The following is a 24,698-nucleotide window of genomic DNA, read 5'->3' on the forward strand; positions in this document are numbered from 1 at the left end:
TTTATATATATATACATATATATATACACATATATATATAATAACTAAATATTACTATATAAAAGACTTAAGAGTGCAGAGTCAGTCAGTCTTAGGAATTCCTAGTTCTTCATAAAAATTGACAAAGTGATAATATATGGCACTTTTTTTCAGCATGAGTAATATAAAGGTTTGTTGCATCATTTTCCCTCCATGGTTTTACAAGTGGAAGAAGAGATGAGCATCTTCCTTTAATTAATTAAAATTTTAACTTCAGTCTGAAAATTTAAGTTTATCAAGAAAAGGAAGAAAGAAAATAGGAAGATGTAAGTATACATACCTTGGAGTAAGTATTTCCTTGTATTGGAGTTTCTCTAACTTAGCTGGGGCAACTAATGACATGGGAATCACGATATTATCTATGTCGTAAGAGCTCTCACTTCTCAATCTCCGTCGTGCAGTATTCTGCAAAGTAGGGTCACAGTAGTTTTATAAGATGCCCTCTTCTCATGAGGTATACTATACATGTTTTATAAATATGATAGGCCTGAGTATAAAATGTTAACAAAAACAAGAACAGTGCCTATCTTGTATAAAACAACACAGTTCCTGCTGGCAGGTATGCAGTGTACATTTGTGTCTGCATACATAAAATACATATAAACTTATTTTTAAGACCATAAAAAATATGAATACCTTAAGTTTCAAAACTCTTATCAAAGAAGGTTACCATAAAGTCCCCTAAATGTCAAGAAAATGACCGTTTAACAAACACACTTCCTTATTAGGAAAGACTTTGAAAATATTTGGTGTGTTAACTTAGTAAAGATCATTTTTATAATTTTCATTTATGTGTTCCTGGTCCTTGAGCTTTACAGTTTTTTCTAAATCCTTTTGCCTTTTAACCTCTGTTTTCTGACCAGATGATAAAAGCATAAGAACAATATGAGTGCTGGATTCTCACGAAGCTTCATGGTAAGGAGTAGGAACAGTTAGCGATAGTTTTTCACACAAGAAAATAAAATGCCATAATCAATTAGCTCACTAGTAATTAGCTAGTGAGTAATTAGCTCACTAGTTTAAAACAAAAGTTCAATCAAATTTATCGTTACCTAGTAAGATATTCCTAAATAAGCCAATATGTGCTAGCAAAGTAAGGCTGTTGTTTATAGATTAACAAAATATTCTAGTTTATCAGCCAGTTTTAAGTCTACAAAGCAGTTTTAGAGTTCAATATGCAAAAAAACCTACTTGTGATGATGAATTCTGGGTTCTTGATATAACATTGACATTAGTAACAGCAGTAAAATTGCTATGGGATCCTGGTTCTGTGCGTTGAAAAGCAAATTCTTCAAATCTGGTTCTTTCTCCTGACATGGAAAGAACCATGGAGAATGTCATACATTAACAGGACTGATAGGTATTAAAATTACTTTCCTACTTAGGTAACATAATTCCTTATGTTTGATTTTCTTTTTTAAAATTTATGTATCAAAAATTTAAGGAAATGAAAAAAAATCTTACCCACAGTTCTGTCACAATTATTTCCACTTTCAGGGGACCTGGCAAGTTTTTATCCAGTATATCTCATTTTTTTTAATCTCATCCCTTCTCTTTACTCTGTTCATGTTTTCTGTAATGCCTATTATTTGGAAGTTAACCTCCAAAGACTTACCCTTTAATTTTCTCTATACTTTCTCATTTTCTTATATCTTTGACTTTATTCTGATTTCTGGGAGATACCCGTAACTTGATCTTCAGACCATTCTACTTGAGACTTTTTCTACTGAAAGTTCTTGGTCTGTCACTCATTTATACTGTCCTTATTTTATGGATGGAATTTCTCTTTTTATCTCAAGATATTGATTAGAACTTTGTTGCTATTCTTGGTATTTTCTCTTTCTTCCATGTTTCCTTTTTCCATTTGTTTTGATTCCCTATTTGTGAATATGTATTTATTTATTCACTTTACCACCCTTATTTTACTTCTGAACTTAAAAAGCGTTTTCCTAAAATCTAATACCCTGTCCATATTTACATTTTTCTAGTTGCTAAAAAATGTCCTTTATGGTTGGTTAGTAGATTCTTCAAATCAGGATCCATATACTGAAATTGGTTATTGTCTTTTAGGTTTCTTGCAGTCTGGAAGAGTTTGTTTTTCATGACATTTGTTAAGGTGTTCTGCATATTAGGGAGTTACCTAGTTAGCTCTTTGTAGTATAGCATCTTACTAGTTCTCTTCCTGTATTTCCATCAAACTTGAAGTTAGATCAATTCAAGTGAAACATTTTATATCTTAGGTAATGTGAATTCATAGTGGGTTTTATTAAGAGAGACAAGTTCTTCTGTGTGTTGATACATATACAGCCCTCAATTTACAATGGTTCAGCTTAGGATTTTTCAACTTTATGATGGTCCAAAAGTGACAGGGCCTTTAGTGGAAATTATACCTTGAATTTTGACCTTTTTCTGGGCTAGCATTATGCAACAGGATACCCATGCTGGGCAGCGGCAACAAGCCACAGCTTCCAGTCAGCCATGTGATCATGAAGATAAATAATCAATACACTTGCAACCATTCTCTACCCATACGGCAATTCATACTGTTTCAGTACAGTAGTCAATAAATTACATGGGATATTCAACACATTACTGTTAATTTTTATTTTATTTATATGACAGAAATAGCACAAGTAGGCAGAGTGACAGGGAGAGGGTGAGGGAGAAGCAGACTCTCCACCAAGCAGGGAGCCCCAATGCGGGGCTCAATCCCAATGAGGACCTGAGCCAAAGGCAGCTGCTTAGCCAACTGAAACACCCAGGTGCCTTTCAGTGCTTTATTTTAAAATAAGCCTTGTGTTAGATTATTTTGCCCAACTTAGGTTAATTAAGTGTTCTCAGCCCATTTGAGGCTAAGCTATGGGTGGTAGGTTAGTGTTATTAAATACTTTTTTGACTCAAGGTATTTTCAAGTTATCATGGGCTTATTGGAATGTCACCATGTCGTAAGTCAAGAGAGGAAGATCTGTATGTGTATGTAAGTTCTTCAAAAGCTAAGGTGTCTTGGTTGTCTCTAAGATTGTGGTACTAAAAAAGCACAATGCAATCTCTGCTTGTGGCTAGGAGTTTTATTTTGCGCCATACTAGTTCATCTGGTAGTGATTTTCAGGTAGTGACCTGGGCTGATATGGTGGCAGTTCTAGACTAATATCTAGAGATATTAGTGATAAATATGTTAAATCCATTAAGTATAATTACAGTCCAGTACATCTTGAATGCAGTTTGTAAATTATTGGGTATACTGACATACTACATCTGGGGAACACTTGACTAATGCATATAGTGTTCTGTCTACTGGAACAATGAACAGGAACAAAGTGTAAATATGTTGCCATTTAAAATGTATATTTTCTGGTAAGTTTTACTTTTTAATCATTATTTGCAATAACTCTGGAAACTGATAGTCCTAAATCCCTATAACGAACCCCACTTGGTATTACTAGAAGAGTTCTAGTTTCAAAAATATCTGTTGGTCATCTTGGAACTGTAGGTTCCTAAGGAAGCTTCAGTGAACCGACAGTGAACGTGACATCCATGTAAGTACCAGATACGGTTGTAAGGCAACTCTGCTGACATATCTGAGTCCCGAACACGACGCTGGCTTAAGTTCTGTTTAGGAGGACAGTCATGAGAAGATAACCCTAGTTAGGGAATATAGGAAGGAAATCCCTGTCATTAAGTGGATGGATGCCCAGTCCACAAACAATTCTGAACTGACTACATGAATACGCTGTTTAACATTAATAGGACCACGGATATTTTATATAATAGGGACTATTCTGGATTATAAATTTCCATGAAGCAGAGGTTCTTTGAAGATAATTTTATTTTCAGTTTTTAGTACTAGTGCTTATGTCTTCATTTTAACCTACCTAATGCTGTTTCACTCAAGTGTCTTTTCTTTCTTCCCTGGAACAGCTGTGCAGAAGATTCTGACCTTATTTGAGGCTTGCAAGTAGGAGAATATCCATTTCTCCATTGATTCAGAGAAGTATTATGTACTAAAACAAATAGAAAGGAAATGTGAAATTTTCCTTAACACATAATGAACATGTTAATGTTTTTACTTAAAACATTGCAGAACATTAATACACCAGTTCAAAATAAATGTAACGAGAGAGAGACTTACATATCAAAATGGAATGTTCCTAAACTGAAAATACCCATAATGTTCCTTAAAAACATCTTCAAGAAGTGCCCAATTTCCTATAGTTGCTCCATTACTTGAAGTGGATGAAAAGGAAAGGTGACCTTTTCCAAAGTCTTCTCAATTACAAAATCTTGGGTTCGTTCCGGTCTGTAAATCTTGGCCGAATATAATCTGAACCCCTAAATTAGCTCCCCACCCCCTTAAATCTGAAAGTAATTCAGGATAAAGATTCTACAGAATCACAATAAATAGGGACCTCTTGAGCAAGAACCAGATTTCATCAAACTGACAGTACCCAGCACCATTCTTTCACTTTTTAAAAGCACTGGTATTCTCAAACTTTTATGTCACTTAATATCTCTGTGCCTCAGTTGCCTTATCTGTAAAATAGGAGTAAGAACAGCTGTCATGGGCTTAATGAGGATTAAATGAGTTAATCCCGATAATAGTCATTAGAAGGATATCTGACATGGTAAGTATTCAATAAATGTAGTTTTATCATTATTGCCTATCTGAACCCCATATTTCCAGTACTAGCTTAATAGCCAAATTGGCTTCCTTTTTGAAGGGTTTAGAGATGAAAAAGAAATGCAGGCTGAAGTCCCAAATCTCACCAACACGGGGGAGGGGGAGGACGGCCTACTAACAATAATGGGTTCTGATTTCAAGATGACAAAGCGCTCTAAAAATAATAGACAAAAGATTTATACATAGACATGTCTAGATCTGCATATATACATCCCCATCAGCAAGCAACAAAAGGGAACTTGTAAGTAAAGCAGAATTTGTGTGGAATCTCTGAAAGACATCATGCGGAATTTAAAGAGCAAACAGTGCAAAAAAGCACGTGGGAAAGTGCTGCCACAAAAATAGGATCATCAGAGGTGCTCTAGACCTAGAGGAAAGGGAAATGGTGCAGGACAATTTACCTAGATGGATAGTTATCTGATAGGGTAACTACACATGCCAACTCCTCAGCCACACTCCTTGAGATTATTTGCCTTAATAGGTAACAATCTGAGAGTCTTGGGCAGAGAAATGGATGGGGGGAGAGAGAAAGCAATGCCCAGTGCCTCACTTTGAAATATGTCCTGTCGGTCCCTAACTGCTTCTGCACACTACCGAGTGCAAATTTCTGTGCCATCCATGAAAAGGATCTCATAAATAACAGTGGCAGAAAATATTAATAGTGAATATCAACTTTAAAGGTGAGAACACAGAACTCCAGTAGTCTGCAGAGCACCATAAAAAATGAAGTACAAACAACCACCCAGAAACAGTGAATGGATTCACAGAATACAAACAAGTCTTTTAAAAACAACATTGCCAAAAGAAATAGGCAAAAGGTTCCTTAAGAGAGACCTCAGAGATGGAAAATATAATTGCTCAAATTTAAAAACAACCATCACTACCAGGTCTGAGTAGTAGAATGGACATGGCTGAACAAGGCAGTCAAGTGGGTTGGCAGGGGAATTGTACAAGTGAAAGGAAAAGAGTGGTATTTCTACCACTCTTGTGGTATTTCATATGGGGGGAGAAAAGGACGAAGTGGGGCAACATAACAGAATGAGAGACAAAGTTGAAGAAATGATAGACAAAAATTTTTCCATTAAGATTTTAAGAACTCATTTGAGTATCAAGTGGGGAAAGAAAAAATCCTAATCATACATCACTTCACAACAAGGATACCCTAAAAGTTACCAGAAAATGGATTTAAAAGATTACTGCAAAGTCATGAGGATCAAATTGACAAGGCAAAAGTAAACGATGGAAAACAGAATAGTGACTTTAAGGAGCTCAGGGAGGGAGGGGTGCCTGGGTGGCTTCAGCTGGTTGAGTGCCCAACTCAGTTTTGGCTCCATTCCTGATATCAGATTGTGAGATCAGCGCAGAGTCTGCTTGGGACTTCCCTTTCTCTTTGCCTCTCTTTCTCTCAAATCTTAAAAAAAAAAAAAAAAAAAAAAAAAAATTTAAAGAGCTCAGGGAAAATGGCAGGATTCTAAGATGGCCCCCAAGATTTCTTACCACCCAAAAGAATGCAGAGAAAGATGTTAAATATAAAACAGAATGAATTGGGGGGCACCTGGGTGGCTCAGTGGGTTAAGCCTCTGCCCTCAGCTCGGGTCATGATCCCAGGATCCTGGGATCGAGCCCCATGTCGGGCTCCCTGCTCCATGAGGAGCCTGCTTCTCCCTCTCCCTCTGTCTCTTGCTCTGCCTACTTGTGGTAATAAAGTAGTAATAAATAATATGTGGTAATAAATAAAATCTTAAAAAAAAAATGAATTGGCAGGCATAATTTCAAACTCATTTCTAGAAGGGTGTAACTAGAATTGTGAGAGGTTTTAGAATAATTAATATGCCTGATACATGCAGGTGTCCCAGTAATGCTCTCTCTTGTTTTAATGGAAACATTTCTGGAGTATTTTAAAACAAATACCAGTCAATTCACCCTTCTAAAAGCAATTCACCATCTTCCTTATTTCTAGAACCAAATTAACCTTTTTGAAGAAACTTCAGCCTTTCCTAAGGTGGCACTTCTTACTGAATTTACTTGAGTCTTCTTTATACGACTTTTTCCTTAGTATCATAAGGTTGCGGTGGACTCTTGAAACAGTAGGAAATATAGGACAATTCAAAATCAGACTGCACATTCTCTTCACCTACTTACAACCCTCTTAGCCTTTCAGTTCTTGCTCTCCAAAATCTCCCGCATTCTATCCTAAAACACACCTTGACCTAGTATCTCTATTTCCTGCCTTCCCTTTCTTCCCTTTGATTTATTCATTCAGTAACTTTATAGAGAGCTGATTACATACCAGGCACTGTGTTCTACCCTTGGGACACTGGTGAGCAAAAACAGTCATGATCCTTGCTACTAATGAAGTTTATAAGCATCTCAAAAACTGTAATCAATGCATAACAGAAAAGAGAAGTACTATTTAGAGAAGTTAATGGAGTATTTAACAAGAAGAGAGCTCTAGGAAAAGTACCCAGGCAAAGCGACAAGATTTCAAATATGAACAGAAATCACTGATGGCAAAGGGAAGGAAGAGAGAATGGTACGAACAAAGGCCCAAAACAACAAATAAATTTTGGCAGTGGAACAGCAAGTAGTATAGAGTAAGGCAGGATAATGAGAAAGAACCATGAACAGGTAGGGGTTGTCCTAGGTAGGGCTTTAGGGGTCTCCTATAATATTCCCTCTGTCACACATTTTAAGGAATGGAGGTAGGGAACAGTGATATAAGTAGACTTACATTTTCCAAAGATCACTAGCTACAGGGATTGGAGGGAAAAAAACTGATCAGGCTGTTTCAGCAGTATAGATAAGGGATCATTAGATTGGACTGTGAAAGTGGTAGAAATGAAGCAGGCCGTGTTTGAGACAGATGAGTAAGTTTATATTGACAGTGGGTTTAGATACGAGGAAGTGTAGGTGGAGAAGCTTGAGCCCTAGGGTTCTGGCTTGCTTGTGTGGGTTGTGGTGCCACTGTTCCTCTCTCTGTCCACTCTAAAATATAAACTTCATTTTGACATAATTTCAGACTATAGAAAGCTTGCAATATTAAAAAGTAGTCCATATACACTTTATTCAGATTCCACAAATGTTAAGTTTATATTTATCTTTCTGAATTCCAATGAGATTAAGTTGCTGACACAATGTCCTTCTAAATTTGTCGACATGTATTTTTCAAAAACAAGGGCATTTTCTTATATGGCCACACAACTGTCAATCAAATTAATACTATTAACTATGGACTCATTTAAATTTCACCAATTATTCCTATAATGTTCTTTATAGAAAATTCTGTTTATTCTGCATTTAGTTGTCGTGTGTCTAAAGTTTTCTTGTATCTGCAACAGTTCCACTGTCTTGTCTTTCATGGCTGCATATTTTGAGTACAGGCCCTTAACTGGCTTTGCCTGGTATTTCCTCAGGATTGACAACTAATAGTTTACTCTTCAACCCACTACAATTTGCCTTTTCCCAACTTGTTATCTGAAGTCAGCTGTGCATTCTTGAAATGCTTCTGGATAACAGAGGATAAATAAAAGCTATGTGGCAAGGCACCCAGACATCCATCTACTTACCTTCATACAATTGACCCTATAGTACCAGGCATTTTGTATACACTTGAACACATCCCACTGTTTTTTGTCTCCATGACGAATCACATCTGTTTGTATTTTAAAACCAATATGGGCCAACAGCATTTGAACAACTTAGGACTTGTTAGAAATGCAGAATCAGACCCCATTCCAGGCTTACTGAAGCAGAAACTGCATTCTAACAACATCCCTCAAGTAATTTGTTTGCACATAAAGTTTGAGAATGAATGATCTGGAACACTTTGCTCTTCTTCCTCTAAATTCCAAGTAAGCACTTAAAGCCGCACTTGGCATCACCATCTTTCTGAGTTCCTCTTGCCCTCTCCCCATCACCCTTACCCGCTTCCTTCCCCTTGTCTTCCCCTAGGCAGTGAGTTACACTCTCCCTCTTCTTTTTAGAATATTTTTATCGTATCTGTGCCCACATCATCTTAATAGTTACTTGTGTGTCTGCTTCTTCTTAATACATTATAATTTCTTTGAGTCTCTGTGATTCATCTTTTGATTCATCAGTCTGCCTGGCACAGAGTAAGTGGTCGATAAATGTTGAGCTCTAGAGTTTTATTTAATTCTACAGAAATCACTAACGACAAATAATAATGACCAGTATTTCAGACATGACTTACATAGGATGAAATCTAATTAATGCTTAATTATTTGAGTTGGCAGTGGTAGGGAAAGAAAATGAGGGAGGAGAGATTGGGATAAATAGAATATACTTCACTGATTCGCCTAATAATATTGCACCATTCATCTCAAATGTCTTCTATTCTAGCTCTTAATTCCCCATTACTAGCATGTCATTACATCACTGATATGTTACTATTACTTCTGTGCCTAACACATTTACACTGCCCTTTTTTTTAATTTTCGAAAATAACATTAGAAATAATAAAACCACCTAATCTCACTTATCTAACAGCATATAATTTCATTTTTGTATATTTCAGTCATACAAATGCATAATTCATATTCACATTTCAAATGTAATTTCATTTAAATATGTGTACAATTGTATTTCTCAAATTTGATTAATTCACCCATTGTTATTTTTTCAGATGGTTACCTCACATTCTTCTGGTTAGAGATAATATCATTTAACTATCCTCTAGCTATTAGAGCTAGTTGTTATCATCATGGTATTTCTATTATGGTCATTCTTAAAATTATCACCTTGATGCACACATTTTTTTCTTTTTCTAAAATTAACCTCTGTATAAATTGCAAGTAGTAGAATTGTATCATGAAAAAGTATCTGAACATAAACCTTTATTTTCCTGTATTTCTTTAGTCTTTTTTCCCCTAAGCATAGACAATTGTTCCTTGACCTTAGCGCTTTCAATTTTTTAAAAACTTTTTACTGTGAAAAAATTTCAACAAACACAAATGAAGAAGAGAAGAATGAACTCCCCTGTACCTATCATTCATCATCAGTGATTACAAACTGGTGACCATCCCCAACTTTTTTTTGCTAGCCTATTTTAAAGCAAATCCCAAATACAGATATGTGAGTTTAGATTTCTAACAAATATAGTGTGTGTGTGTTATGTAACCACACGTATTATTACATCTAACAAAGTTAGTTAATATCCAACAGCCATGCGTGTTCAAATTTCATTATCTCAAAAATTGTATGTGTACAGTTGAGTTGTTCAAATCAGGATCTCCAAAAGACCCACACATTCCATTTGGTTGATTGAAGAATGAACATTTCTACATGGTTATAATTGTACCATACATAGAAGTAAAACACTTTTGTCCTCTTCTGTTACTTGACATTCTTTGATGTTTCTACCTTTACATGAACTTTTAAGATATTTTTAAAAGGTACACGTTCCACTGTGTTGGTTAACCATATCTCAGTTATACTCTTTACCTTATTTCCAATTGTTCATTAACACAAATAATAGTAAAATGAATAGATTTGTACATAAAGGTGGTTTTGTATTTAGCATTAGGCTAGGTTACCAGAAATGAATTTACTGGGTCAAAATTCAGGGCTAACAGTTTAGTAAACATTTGCACAAATAAATTGTTATTTTTCCTCAGTGAGCTTATTTTAAAAATACATAATTTAAAGGTATTGTAATTAATTTCACAGTACTTCCCAAAAGGTTTGTATTCTTAATGCTACCTTAAATATTTGAGGGTCCTGGTTTTACTACACACATCTTGTCAGAATTGTTATAATGTTTAAATGTCTTAATATAATTGGAAAAAATAGTAAATATTTAGCAGAGTATCTACACATAAGCACTCAGTAAATGTTACTTATGATAATAATTTTTATTATCACCATCAAATACATCTTTTTTTTCTTCTAATTCTTTTAAATCAGGACTTTTAACATTTAACTCTTTAATCCATCTGGAATGTATTTAAAATAAATTGAAGATGGATGAACATTAATGTGCTATATGAGGTAGAAATCTTTTTTTTTTTTTTCCAAAAAGTCATTGTTTAATCCACGGATTTTAGAACAAACTTGGTTGTTTAAAACATGGACTCTGAACCAGAGTGCTTGGACTTGAATTCTGACCCTATCACTGTTCAAATGTGACTTGGGAAAATTAGTCAAGGAAAATAATAATAATATGAAAATTAGTCAAGGAAAATAATAATACTCACTTTACAGGATTGTACAGATTAAAGCAACCAACAGATATAAAGCCCTTCAACCAGTAGTGGCGTGTAAGGAATGCTTCATAAGAATTATTGTTATTATTTATTGATGAGGCCATCCTTCCCACACTGATAGGAAAAACCACCTTTTTATCATATAGTGGCCAGATGGGTCTGTCTCTAGGCTATTTAGTTTCCTTGATCTGGCTTCCATCAACACCACAATAAAATAATGCTTATAGCTTTATAATTTTGTTACCTGGCACTTCCTTTTCTTTTAAAAATTTTATTAGCTAGTCAACATTTTTTTTCTCTCAGATAAACTTCAGAATAACTTTGTTCCAAAAGAAAAGAATACTGGGATGTCTGGATGGCTCAGTCAGTTAAGCATCTGCCTTTGTCTCAGGACATGATCCCTGAGTCCTGGGATCGAGTCCCACATTGAGCTCCTTGCTCAGCAAGAAGCCTGCTTCTCCCTCTGTCTGTTACTCCCCCTGCTTGTGCTCTCTCTCTGACAAATAAAATCTTAAAAAAAAAAAAAAAAAAACACCTCTATGATTCTAAGTAATGTTATAAATTAAACTGGGGGGGAAATAAACATCTTAAGTTCCAATACTGTCCTCCTTTTTTTAAGAAATGGGCTCTATGCTGGGTTCGGAGCCTAACATGGGGCCTGAACTCATGACCCTGATATCAAGAGCTGGATACTTAATTAAGCCACACAGGTGCCTCAGACAATACCGTCTTCTGATAAGAACAGGGTTATTTCTCTCTATAGGTACATATTCTTGTGTTCCTCAGTAAACTTTTTAAGTTTTCCTTGTGTAGGTCCTTACTAAGTTTAATTAATCCTAGATATTTTATATTTTCAACTAATGTGTCCAGTAAAATTCCTTTACATATTCTAACTGGTTATTACTGGTATTTATAAAAGCTAATTTTTGTAAATTTATTTTAAAATCTACTTTTCAGAACTCCAATTCTAACAGGCACTGAGTTGACTTAAGTTTTTGAGGTAGATGATTATTTCATCTGGAAGTAATTTTTCTTAGTTTATATGGCTTTTTTTATGTTGAGATTTTCGCTTTGTAGATAGTCAAAACATGTTGATGTTTTCCTTCCTTCTGATTGTTTCCAAGCACAATGTCCCTGCCCCCATTCATAATACTCTTAACTATTTCATTATAACTCTTCTAGTTTTATTTTGTAATGTTAGTGTTTTATTTCATCAAATTCTTGGAACCAACTAGAACTTATTCTGATATATGGTATGAAACAATTATGTAAACAAAATTTCCCCCCAAAGATTTACTATTTATTGAATAATTCTCCATGTTCTCATTGATTTACAATTTTTCCCTTATATAATAAAGTATAAGCTATATAGTGTGCTTCATGGCTTTACTTTCTTAAATGTATACGAAATCTGTGCTAATAACTATTACAGATTTTTGTTATGTTTCCATATGTGGTTAGGATAGATTCTCTTAATACTTTTTCCAGCAGTTACTTTTGTATTTTCCCATTTATCTTTCCCAATGGGCTTTACACTTAGTTTGTTAAGTTAACCAAATTCTATTAAAACTTCAAGTTACATTGCATTAATCATATATACCAACAGGAAGAACTGATATCCTTATCAATTCCCATCATCTGGGAATGCTGTATTCTCCATGTGTAGATTTCCTTTTATATTTATTAATAATATTTTATTATTTTCATTCAGTAAGTATCACATTTCTTATTAAGATCACTCCTATGTATTATCTGTTTGTGTATGTGTGTAATTTGTAAAAAGTGAATATTAAAAATTAAGGATTTACATTTTGTTCCTTTGTTAAATTTTATTTCCTTAGAAAGCAAAAACAGTAAGTATCTGAAAGATGTAAAAACATATAAAGTACAAGATTTGTAAATGACATACCAGGTGATGGAGATATGACACAGTCTCCTACAAATTTATTTTCAGCAAGATCTCCTTTTATTTCAGTCTTTTTAAACAATGTTTCAAAGTGAAAATGAAGAGGCACATCTGGAAAAATAAAGTAAAAAAAAGTACTTTCAGTGAATACAATTTTATATAGATTCTAATATTAAGATTGCTTTCTTTCTCTAAGTAGCACATACGCTTAGAAAAATAAGCAAAAACTCGAACTGTCCTATCAGAAGTGGCAAAATACTTCCTTCAAGCATACAGACAGCAGTATTTTGGAAATCATTGATTATATGCACTAAATAACTCTAATGATGACTAAGTTCATAAACCAAAATAATAGATAAGATGATCAAAATTATAAGCATTAAGTACTATTCCCAGATAAAACAAATGTATCCAAAGGTCTTGAGTAAAACATACAGCCAGACTTGGCTCACTCTAAGTCCATTCCACCTTGCCCATACAACATTTACATTTGAAATAATGAGGTTTCGGAAAGGTATGTTTCAAGTACTTGAGAGAAAAACCACTATAATTCAGAAGCTACCTTTGATGAAAATACTAAGTTTCACATTCCCTTAGTTTACTAATATTATGAATCACAAAATATGCTTTTACAAAGATTAAAACACATTTACAGACTAGCTCTCTTCCTTTAAATAGAGACTTAGATGTCAATTCCCTATATTCTGTATTCTTACAACCAAAAGAGGAGCTAAATAATAAAGTAGATGTGCTTCACATTTATTAAAGTTTTTCTTCCTCAATCAAGAATACAAAAACAAAACCATCTTCAAAAGTATTTAATAGAGACACCTAAACTTCTCCCTAAGAAACAACAAGAAATATTTTATAAAGCAGTTGCTATATTGAAAGTTTTGCTACTGGAAAAAACACTAATTATGAACGCATAAATCAGAACATACCCAAAACAGGTCTGGATTTTAAACAAAAAGTCTCTCTCCCTTAAATATTTTAATAATAGATCCAACTCAAGTGAGGAAAAATATACCAAAAAAAAAAAAAAAAAAAAAAAGGTTCATGCGTTTCAACATGGAGTGTCCTCCAAAGGGCCAGAACAGAGGTAGGAAAGATTTCAATCCTAGCACTACTATACTATGACTGTACAAAAATGAAACTAAGATTACAAATCAAATATGTTATTTAAACATTTCAGGAATCCAATATTTTCCAATTACTAAAACATAAGTTTATTTCTCCAAAGAAATATCACTTACTATTATAAAGTAAATATCACCTATTCTACCACTGTTCTTCATGAGTTGTGAGAAAACATGATGTAACTAGTGAAGAACCTTGTTCCACCCATATACCTTCCTTAGTCCCCACATTCTGACCTTTGGGGTTTTATAAGAATATTTCATAACATTTTAATACACTTACTAGTTTACATTTCAGTTATCTCAAATGAGAATGCAAGTACTTTGAGGGATTTATTTGTATTTATACTCTTAGTACTTCGTAAATAGTAGGTGATTTTTGTTAAATGAATGCAAGAAGAAATGAATAACCCAATTACTAGATGGGGAAGTTAATCTTAACTTATTGGAAGGGACATAAGAGGATTAAGTGAAGGGTAATTATGCCAGCTCTCAGGGTTATATCTTCAGAGAAATAAATGCAGCAGGAGAAAACAGACGGTGAAGAGTAAAGGTTAGAGTGTGGCTCTGGAGTACGTCTACCTCACATCAAATCCTGCCTCCTTCATTTACTAGCTGTATAATCTTGGAATAATAATTTAACATCTCTAAGCCTCAGTTTTTTTGTATGTAAGATAAAGAGGAAAATATGAAAATAGAGATGAAAACATCTCTAAGCCTCACTTTTTTATATGTAAGATAGGAAAATATGAAGATAAATATGATGGAAGAATTATACAAGAAAATGTAATGTGCTTACAGGTATGCTAAGCCCAAATGTTAGCTGCGTTACCACTGTTATACTTATCACTGTTTGTTTCTATTATTAAGCTTTCCTTAAAGACAGAATACCATAGTTCCTGTCAGGAACTTAATTCTAAGTATGGTGTAGCTAAGGAACCACTCGAATAATGGTAAAAAAAATAAACTAAGATTCAGGATTCAGGGCAGGAACAGGTACAGAAAATAGTGCTTTACAAAAAGGAGCAGTCCCTGGATGATGGGAAAAAAAGCTGGAAAGGAAACAAAAGCCCATCTGAGATGTCTTCCCTTGAAGAGAAGAACCTGAGATAACCAGTGTGAAGACTGTTTCTTTTCTGACCCTCGTATTTACTTCATTTCAATATAGAAACAACTGGAGGGGTGACTGGCTGGCTCAGAAGAGCATCCAACTCTTGACCTTGGGGTTTGAGTTTGAGTGGGGGGGGCACTGCGCATAGAGATTATTAAACAAAAACCCAACCAAACCAAACAAAAAAAAAAACTTGAAAAAGAAAAAGAAAAACAGAAACAACCAGAACAGTTCCAACATAAACCAAGAACTAGAAACTTAAAGGGGTATGGGGCTGTATGTGCCTCATTCACTCAGTTATAGATTATAGATTCTCTCGAGGTTCAAAAGATGATATACCTAAAGATGGGCAATTTCTTATCTGAGGAAACTCAATGCTGAGTATAAGCAGAGGAATATTATATAGCAGAGAAAAATCCGTGCAAGCCAACACATTAGGGGGAAAAATAAAACCGATTTACTGAGAAACATTTCAACAGCATAGTCACTTTATCAATAAAATTCTAAAAATTTAACAATGAAAAGATCAAAAGTTAATTATTTCCCAATATAACTCAAAATGGTTTCCAATGAATTTAAGAATCAACTTGCAAAAACGGAACATTAACTCACAGGATTAATATCTCTATGAAAACTGTTTAGTTCTAATATCCAGTGGCAAAATAATTGATAAAATCTTATTCTAGATTCCTTGTATCTATAGGATTAGACTTCACCACAGAAAATATTCAGAGTTTACTTGGAATTTTTTTTTTTATAAGTAGGCTTACCTGATGGCAATGATAGGACAGAATGGAAAGAGGAGTCCAATTCTGATACATGTTCTCTTAAGATCTGAGATTCTGAATTGTGTTCACAGCTCCTCCAAGTTGAAGCTGATTGCAAGCAAGGCATTTGTGTGGTGTTTAAAAACGTTTCTTTTGAAGGCAAAGTCTGCAAAGAAAAAAAAAAGACTTCATTTTTGCTTAAAAACTGAATCAGAGAGGGTACACTAGTTACAGAGTACAGTATCTGAATGACACTAGCAAGTCCTGGCTTAATAAGTCACCTTAGAGAAAAAGCTTGAAAATGAAAAGGGTTTAAGAGAGGTTATTAAAGACCATGAATGTGATGAGATTTCACTAATCTCTTTTCAGATTTTCAAAAAGAAGAGCAATGTCTGTGAAAACGGGTCTTCCCCTCAGCTTATGAAATCAAAAGAAAGAGAAATGAGTTTGAGGAATGTTGGGTTAAAAGAAAATAGCTATATGCCACAATGGTGAGAACTGCTAAGAGCAGGTGCTACGTTAAGATTAAGAATTGTGCAAACTGTTTTCTTCCTTGCAATCTGTTACAGTCAGTGAATGAAACTTGAATCCCTGCCTTAAATTCCAATGCCAGACAATGTCTACACTGGAATTATTGTGAAGTACTACGAGCACGGTACATGTTTATACTAAGTAAAACTTAATACATTAAAAAAGATAAAACACACACTATATGCTACATGAGTTTGTGTTTCTGAAAATAAAGTTAAGATTTGAGTCCAGGAATTTTAAGAAAACCACATTGCTAAATCAAAAAAAGCTATGTTGCTATATTAAGAAATACATATTCTGTTTAAAAACTGGATTTTAGGGGCACCTGGGTGGCTCAGTTGTTAAGCGTCTGCTTTCGGCTCAGGTCATGATACCAGCATCCTGGGATCGAGCCCCACATTGGGCTCCAGCCCCCCATTGGGCTCCAGGCCCACAATGGGGTGGGGGGGGGGGTCCCTGCACAGCAGGAGGCCTGCTTCTCCCTCTCCCACTTCCCCTGCTTCTGTTCCCTCTCTCACTGTATCTCTCTGTTAAAAAATAAATAAAATCTTTTTTTAAAAACCCTGGATTTTAAATTATACTTTATGGTTATAAAATTAGTATACAAAAAAGATCTAAACAATAGATAAAATATTTTAAAAATTAACAGAGCTCATTTATACTCCTTCCCTCCCCCTTAGCCTCTACCTCCTGTAATAACATTTGGACTCATTTTGTTTTTTAATCTAACTGATATTTAAAATGCTTATAACAACAAAGATCTTTAGATCCTATTTTTAAATGCTTTTATTTTATAAACTTACATTAGGTTTGTCAACTTTCTTGAGTTTGAGATTCCTCGCTAACCTTGGCAATTTCTGTTTCCATAGCACCTTAGGCATATCTATCATAGCATTCAACTAGACTTCCTCTGGACTACTATTATTAGCTCCTTGAAGGTTGGGATTAGTATTTGTTCAATCCTGTATTCCCAGAAACCTGACACAGTCCCTGACACATGGTTGAAACTTGAACGCTAACTAACTGAATTTAATCTTATTTGCCTTAATAAAAATTTAAGTGAATACAAATTCTCAAATGCATGTTTGCCTGAGATTACCTCACTGGGGAAAAAAATAGTTCCTGTTAATATATGCCAAAATTTATCATGTAGTGACTTCTGCTCACATTCCACTAGCCAAGCCCTAGGTCAAGGAGGGTTAGGAAATGCAGTCATTTTGGGAGGTCAAATAAACTGCTGAGTTTTTATAAAAAGATACCACATTTATACATGATTATAATAATGTGAGTCATTTCCAAGATTTATTCTAATGATGTTTTATGTATATACTTATGAGAACAGTTGCTGTTTCTTACCTTTACAAGATATGCTGGTACTCTGGACTCACTCTAGAATTATTTACCCTTTTATGATGTACTTCAGAAAGGTATAAAAAATACTTAAAATTACAAAGAAAAAAATGTGCTAACCTCCCTTTTCCATATATGGATAGAGCATTATGAATAAAAGGTGATAAAATCTGAATATTTACCATATAATTAGTTTTCTCTTGAAATTTTTCCAAATCCAGGAAACCCATTAGCCAATTTGAAACTATCCTAAATAATTATGGAGACAAGTGAGGGGCATCTAGGAAAAGGCCTTTTTGTTCCCTGCAGAGAAAGTGAAGCCCAGGAGGCTGAAAAGGAATGGATGGAAAAATAAGAGAAAGACCAGGAGATTCTTGCCAATAAAAATTCATATGTCTAGAGGGTGTGATCAACAGTACCATATGCTACATAAGATTCAAGCAAAATAAAGCTAAAAAGTATCCACTAAGCTTTTTAGCTTTAATAATGAAACATTTCATATATACGAAAGTATATAATTTATAGGGAAGGCATAAAATTTTAAAAAGACAACTATACTCACCATCCTATTTCAAGAAACAGAACAGTACCAAGATCATTCTGTTTTCCCCCTCCTGTCCTAGCCGCATGAACCTGTGGCAGAAACTGCTACTTTCTTCCCAATACCTGTGCTCTCATTCTCTCTCTTCTACAACTCCTGATTTTCAGCTAGGCACATTTTTCAAGTCTCCTTGGATCTGAAAATTACTATACAATAGATACAGTCTATCCAGAAGACCATGAAGAGAAGTCGTAAGTGCAACTTCCTTTTTAAGGTCACTTACTCCTCCATTCTTCCACATTACACATGAAATGTAACTGGTGGTGAGACACCATAACCATGTGGATAAAGAGCTCCAAAGAGGAGGAGCCTGGCTCCTAGATAACCATGTAGAACCTAATTGTCATGCCTAGGATATTTTCAACCTGTTACAAGACAAACTTGTGTCTTGCTTATGTCACTATGTGGGTTTCTGTCAAATGCAGCTGAACCTGTATCTTAGCTAACACAGTGTGCCTCCTTAATCACATATTTTCTCTCATACCTCCAGAAGTCGCTGCTATCTTGAACTTTAATTTTATCGTTTCCTTAATTTAGTTTTTCCACATAAACATATGTAATTCTATATAACGTTTTAAAATCTGTATGCTTTAAAATGTATATAGACAGAATACTGTTAATGTATCTGCTTGCTGTATTATGTACATGCAATGCATAATTCTCCTGTTTATAAATATCTAGAGTATTTCTTTTTATTATTATGAACAATGCTAGTATGAATATCTTATTTGTCTCCTGGTACATGGCCATAAGAATTTCTCTGGAGTATACTGCTAGAAATGGAAATGCTAGGTTAAAGAAACCTATGAGTGCACAGATTCAACTTCACCAGATGATATATTGTATTACAAAGTAGTCTTACCTAAATTTACACTCCAACCAAGCAGACCTTGGCTCTAACTGCTTTAGATTCATGCCAACAGGCATATTGTCAGATTTTACTTCTGCAAATCTCAGAGCATACAAATATTATCTCATGGTTGAAACTTGCATTGTTCTGCTTACAAGTTGACCACCTTTTCATACCTAAAATTGGTCATTCAGTTTTCCTTCTTTTGGGAAATACATATTTTGCTGATTTTTCTCTTGGAATGTCTTTTTCACACTGATTTTTAATGTTTTTTTTACACACTCTAGAAAATTACAAATCCTTTGTAGGTTCTATACAGTGCTCTCTGTCTGTTCTTCTCTTTTTACTTTCTTTGCAATGTCTTTTCATCAACAGATGTTAACAAATGTTTCCTTTACATATAGTTCGCACTTTGTGTCTGTATGAGAAGTCTTTCCCTACCCTAAAGTCAAAAGATACACTTCCACTTTTTTCCCCCTACTTAAAGTTTTAAGGTTTTGCCTTTTGTATTTAGGTCTTTACCTGACACTGATTTTTTTGGTGCATGATGTGAATCCAATCTCAATCTGATTTTTTTTCTTACATGAATCATCAACTCACTGAACACTTTTTATTGAACATTCTCTTCTAATTGATCTACCATGCTACCTGTTTTATATATATACACCACATTCCATGTATGTGTCAAGCTATTTCAGGAATCTCTAATATTATACCATTTGTGTCTATGCTAATAATCAATGTCTTAATTACTACAGTGTTTATATCTTGATATATGATACTCCAAGTTTCTCCACCTTGTTTGTCAGGGGTGTCTTGGTTATTACTGGCTTTCACTCTTCTGCAAAATTTTTGAAACAGCTTAATTTCCACCAAAAACCTGCGGAGTTTTCTACATTTAATCTTTAAATCACTTGGGAGATGTTTGATTTTGGTATCATAACTAAAGGTTATCAACCCATGAATATAATATATATCATTTATTTAGGTCCTCTTTAATTTCTTTCAATAAAACTTTATCATTTTCTTCTCTAGAAGTCTTCACAGCTTTTGTTAGCTGTATTTTTCTAGGCACTTTAGTATTTATTTTTTCAACTGTAAAAGAATATAAAAATAAAATCGACTTTTATATTTTGAACATAACCCACAGCTTTGCTAAACTTTCTTTTTTTAAAAACTTTTTTCTAGTAATATATTTGTAGTTTCTTTTAGTTTTCTATTATCCAAATATATTATCTACAAATAGTAACAGTTTCTTTCACTCAATTCTAAAATTTTATTTTATTTTATCATATTTAGGGGGTTCTAGATGGGCTCACCAGTGTAGGGATGATTAGAAATGACCGAAGAAGACATTCTTTTGTACCATATTATAAAGGAAATGCTTTTAATTTCTAAGAATCAAGAATTATATAGATTAAGAATAATTGTAGATTTCTTAGGGGGGATCATACTCCTTATCAGAATATGTGCATAGGCTGCCAAAATATTTTTTAAATATATTAATGTTGAATTTAACCATATACTTTTTGTGAACCCATTAAAATGATTACACCTGGTTTTCCTTTTTAAATTTAATAATGTGGTGAATTAATTAATTAAGTTTTAAATGTCAAACCAAGCTTGGATTCTTCTTGAAGAATCTTGCTGGGGTTTATCAATTTTTTTTTCAAAGGACCAGCAATTAGATTTGTTTACTTCCTATATTGTATATGAAATTTATTGTGTATGTATGTTTTATATTTTATTGATTCCTATCTTGATTTCTTTGGAATCAATCAGATTTATACACTTTTACTTTTTAGTGGTTTCCCTAGAGATTATAAATGTACATTTTTAACATGTGTGCTTTTAGAAAATAATACAAATTATTTATCATTTCCTGAAAATAATAAGACATTAGAATACTCCATTTACTCTCCTCTTTCTGTATTATTGTTGTTGCCATTTTAGTTCTACATATATTCAAAACACTACAATATATTACTATTAGTATTACTGTCAAAATTTATATTACCCTTATACTTATCCTTTCTATTGTTGTTCGCTCCTTCCTACAATTCTGTGTTTCCAGCTAAGACCATGTTTCTTCTTCCTTTACTATTATTATATGTAGATTTGGTGTCAAATTCTCTCCGCTTTTCTTTATTTGAAGTTTTGTATATTATCGTTTTTAAGGGATTTTTTTTTGTGACTACATAAATTCTAGGTTTTTTTGTTTTTTTTTCATTTTTTCTTTCAGCATTTTAAAGATACCTTCATCTCATCTGGCTTTCACTGTTTCTGGTTAGTAGTTAAGTCTTATTGTTGCCCTGATTTAAGAGTAATATGTCTTTTTTACCCTGATTATTTTTAAATTTTTCTGTTTTTCATTTTAGCAGGCTTGCCATTATATGCCTTTATATAATTTCTATATGTTTGTTCTTTTTGAGGTTCACAGAACTTCTGGAATCTACAGGTTAATGTCTCTTTTTAGTTTGGGAAATACTCTATTACTGTTTGTTCAAATGTTACTTCCACCCTATTCTCTTCTCTTTTTCCTCCTACACTTCAAAGACATAAATGGTTAGATTTTTTTTCACTGTTGCACACTCCTCTCTGCTGTGGTTTTTGTATTTTTAAAATTCTTTCTTATCCCTATGCTTCCACTTGGTATTTTATATTAATAAGTCTTTTAGTTTATTAATCCTGACTTTCTTATTATCTAATTCGTAGTTAAATTCATCTAGTGAGGTATTATTTCACATGTTATTTTTCAGTTTGAAATGTGTCTAGGAGTCTCTTTTTAAAAAGCAGACTCCAACTATCTGGTGAAAGAGTCTGTTTATTTTTTCTAATTGTTCTCTATTTTTTTTTAAATTTCTTAGCAGCTAATTCAAGTATCAAAATCACTCAACAGTCTGATACTATTGTGTTTTTCCTCTTGAAGTCTAGCCATGTGATCTCATCTTTTGCAATACCTAGTAATTTTTTTAAAGATTTATTTATTTAAGAGAGAGGGAGAGAGAAAGAGAGCAAGAGCAGGAAGGGCAGAGGGAAAGGGAGAGTCTCAAGCAGACTCCATGTGGGGTGCAGAGCCAGACACAGGACTCCCTCCATCTCACAACCCTGTGATCATGACCTGACCAAAACTCAGAGTTGGAAGCCCAACCAACTGTGCCGTCCAGGCTTCCCGCAATGCCTAGTAATCTTTAACTGAATGCCAAATGGTATTTTTTTTAAACCAAAAGTCTCCATATGATGTAATCTTTCTTTAGAGAGAGTTTGCTCTCCTACTGCTAAGTAGATACAGTGCAGATTTCTCCTTTTTAATCCAATGCGAGTGTTCCTCAATTAAGTCTGGGTTGCAGCCCTAGTATGGTTAATGTATCTGATTTGCTCTTGGCCCTTCAAGGTTTTCAACTAAGTGTTTGATGTATTTTATAAAATTTCTCCTGATTATCCATACCTGAAGATAAAAAGTCTTAGGGTAAACTGAACATCACCCTGCTTTTAAGTGGCGTTTTTCATTTATGTTTTTAAGTGTCCTACTGCTCTGTGCAGCCCCAGTATTCAGCAAATGTTGAGAAGAACAATGGTCAAAATGTTCTGAAGTGAAAACTAGCCATGTGATTCAGGTCTCCCAAAAAGCCACCAATTAAACATATATATATATATATGTTAGATCTTCTTCTTTAACCTCCACATTTATTCATCTCTTTTTACATTTTCCAATTCTTATTTCTCTACATCTATTTCATTCACATCTATTCCCCAATACACCATTCTCTCTTCAGTTGTGTCTATGTACTCATACCCATTGTGAGGCTTGAACTCATGATTCCAAGATCAAGAGTCACATACTGTTCTGATGAGCCAGCCAGGCACCCCCTAACTTGTTTTTCTTAAACATATTGAACTTTTGTGGGCACCTGGGTGGCTCAGTCAGGTTAGGCATCTGCCTTTGGCTCAGGTCATAATCCCGGAATCCCATGATCAAGTTCCACATTGTCTCTCTCATCAGCAGGGAGTCTGCTTCTCCCTCTGACCCTCCCCACCTCATGCTCTCTCTCTCTCACTCTGTCTCTCAAATAAATAAAATCATTAAAAAATAACTTGATTTTACATTCTGTATATGATAATTGTAACACTGGAAGTTTGCCAGCCTGGAACATGAGCTTACCTATTTTAAAATCCTATTGTCTACTTAAATAAGTCATATCTGAAGCATGAAGTCAGACTTTAAGGATATAAGAGGCCTAATCTGTTATTATAAATTCTATGGAGACACTATTTTTTCCATTTTTAGTCAGAGCCTAAGGCAGACAAAGGCAAGCTCTTTGCATCTCTGTGTAGTAGGTTTGAGTTCTAGTTCACCCATTAACAAAGTGAGTAGCATTTGAAGGCCCTTGGCTTTATGCAGGATTTCTAATATGCCTCCTCATATCTCCCATGTTCTAGGTTTCAGCTCCAGTCCATCTCTATTAAACAAAAATTTCTCTCTCTCTTTCCCTCCCTTCATTTTCAATTCTGAGGATTTCCATTTTTCTAGTTAGATTAACCATGCATTGCATAAAATATTTTTTTTAATATTTTACATTCTAATATTTTGTATCTGGAGGCTTTCCTAAGAACTTATTCCACCACATTGCTGGAAGCAGAAGTTCTGCATTAGATCTGGCAACTAAGAGATGACTCTGACCTTTAAAAAATTTTTCCAAAAAAATGCTTTTGTTGGTCACCATACTATAGTAGAGTGAAGAATGAAATAAGAAGTCAGAGACATTGCATTGCTTCTCAAGGAACCCAACATTTGAAAGAGATAAATACAAACACTTTTCAAACTTACTGTGGAGGAAAGAGATTAAACAATAGCTAAATGAGATATGCTATTAAAAAAATTAGTTTTGAAAGGAAAAAAAGTCATCTCCATTTCTGTCCATGAAGAGGTACAGCTATGCTGCTTACTGCAAACAACTGTTTTTCAGAATTTGGACACCAGGCAGCATATAAATGTTATCCCTGAGAAGAAAACAAATGACATGATCCTATAAATCTAATAGCTTTTTAGATAGAGGTATGTTCCTAAGATTTTGACACAAGGCGGTGTGAGTGGGGGGTCCAAATAAAGTATGACAGTCTACCTGATTTGAAGAGACAGACATTGAAGTCTGGGGAGAGAATGGTAGCTACAATTTATAGAAGAAAGTACCCTAAGTGAGGAAGCTATTCAGAGAAAGGGCTCCAGAAATCTACATGGGGTGCTTTTTAATCATTTGTCAAATAGTAATCTACACATGCATAGAATGAAGCAAAAAGGCCAGTCTAAGAACAATTAACTTGGGTGCAGGAGAGGAAGCAGGAAAAAGAACAAACAACACATGGGAGAAATAAACACCAAAATGGTAGACTTAAACCCAACTATATTATAATTACATTAAATGTAAATGCTCTAAATAATCTGCTTAAAAGGCAGAAACTTTCAGATTGGATAAAAAAGACCTAACATATACTGTCTACACGAAAACC

The 24,698-nt window shown here is 34.1% G+C and overlaps 1 protein-coding gene across 3 annotated transcripts in view; it reads right to left on the reverse strand.

The window, feature by feature from the left end:
* The window catches only part of LOC111141724 (KAT8 regulatory NSL complex subunit 1 like), a 140,060-nt gene that overhangs the window by 7,608 nt on the left and 107,754 nt on the right, over window positions 1-24,698 (reverse strand). For all 3 annotated transcript variants that reach the window (XM_022494528.1, XM_022494521.1, XM_022494513.1), the window contains exons 7-11: window positions 15,862-16,024; window positions 12,848-12,955; window positions 3,912-4,040; window positions 1,231-1,349; window positions 320-444 (exon numbers count right to left, since the gene is read on the reverse strand). In XM_022494528.1, coding sequence (XP_022350236.1) covers window positions 320-444; window positions 1,231-1,349; window positions 3,912-4,040; window positions 12,848-12,955; window positions 15,862-16,024 — 644 coding nt within the window. The remainder of the gene's footprint in view (window positions 1-319; window positions 445-1,230; window positions 1,350-3,911; window positions 4,041-12,847; window positions 12,956-15,861; window positions 16,025-24,698) is intronic.

The sequence above is a fragment of the Enhydra lutris genome, unplaced genomic scaffold, assembly GCF_002288905.1.
Source record: "Enhydra lutris kenyoni isolate GAN:26980312 unplaced genomic scaffold, ASM228890v2 scaffoldscaffold1, whole genome shotgun sequence".
Taxonomy (NCBI): domain Eukaryota; kingdom Metazoa; phylum Chordata; class Mammalia; order Carnivora; family Mustelidae; genus Enhydra; species Enhydra lutris.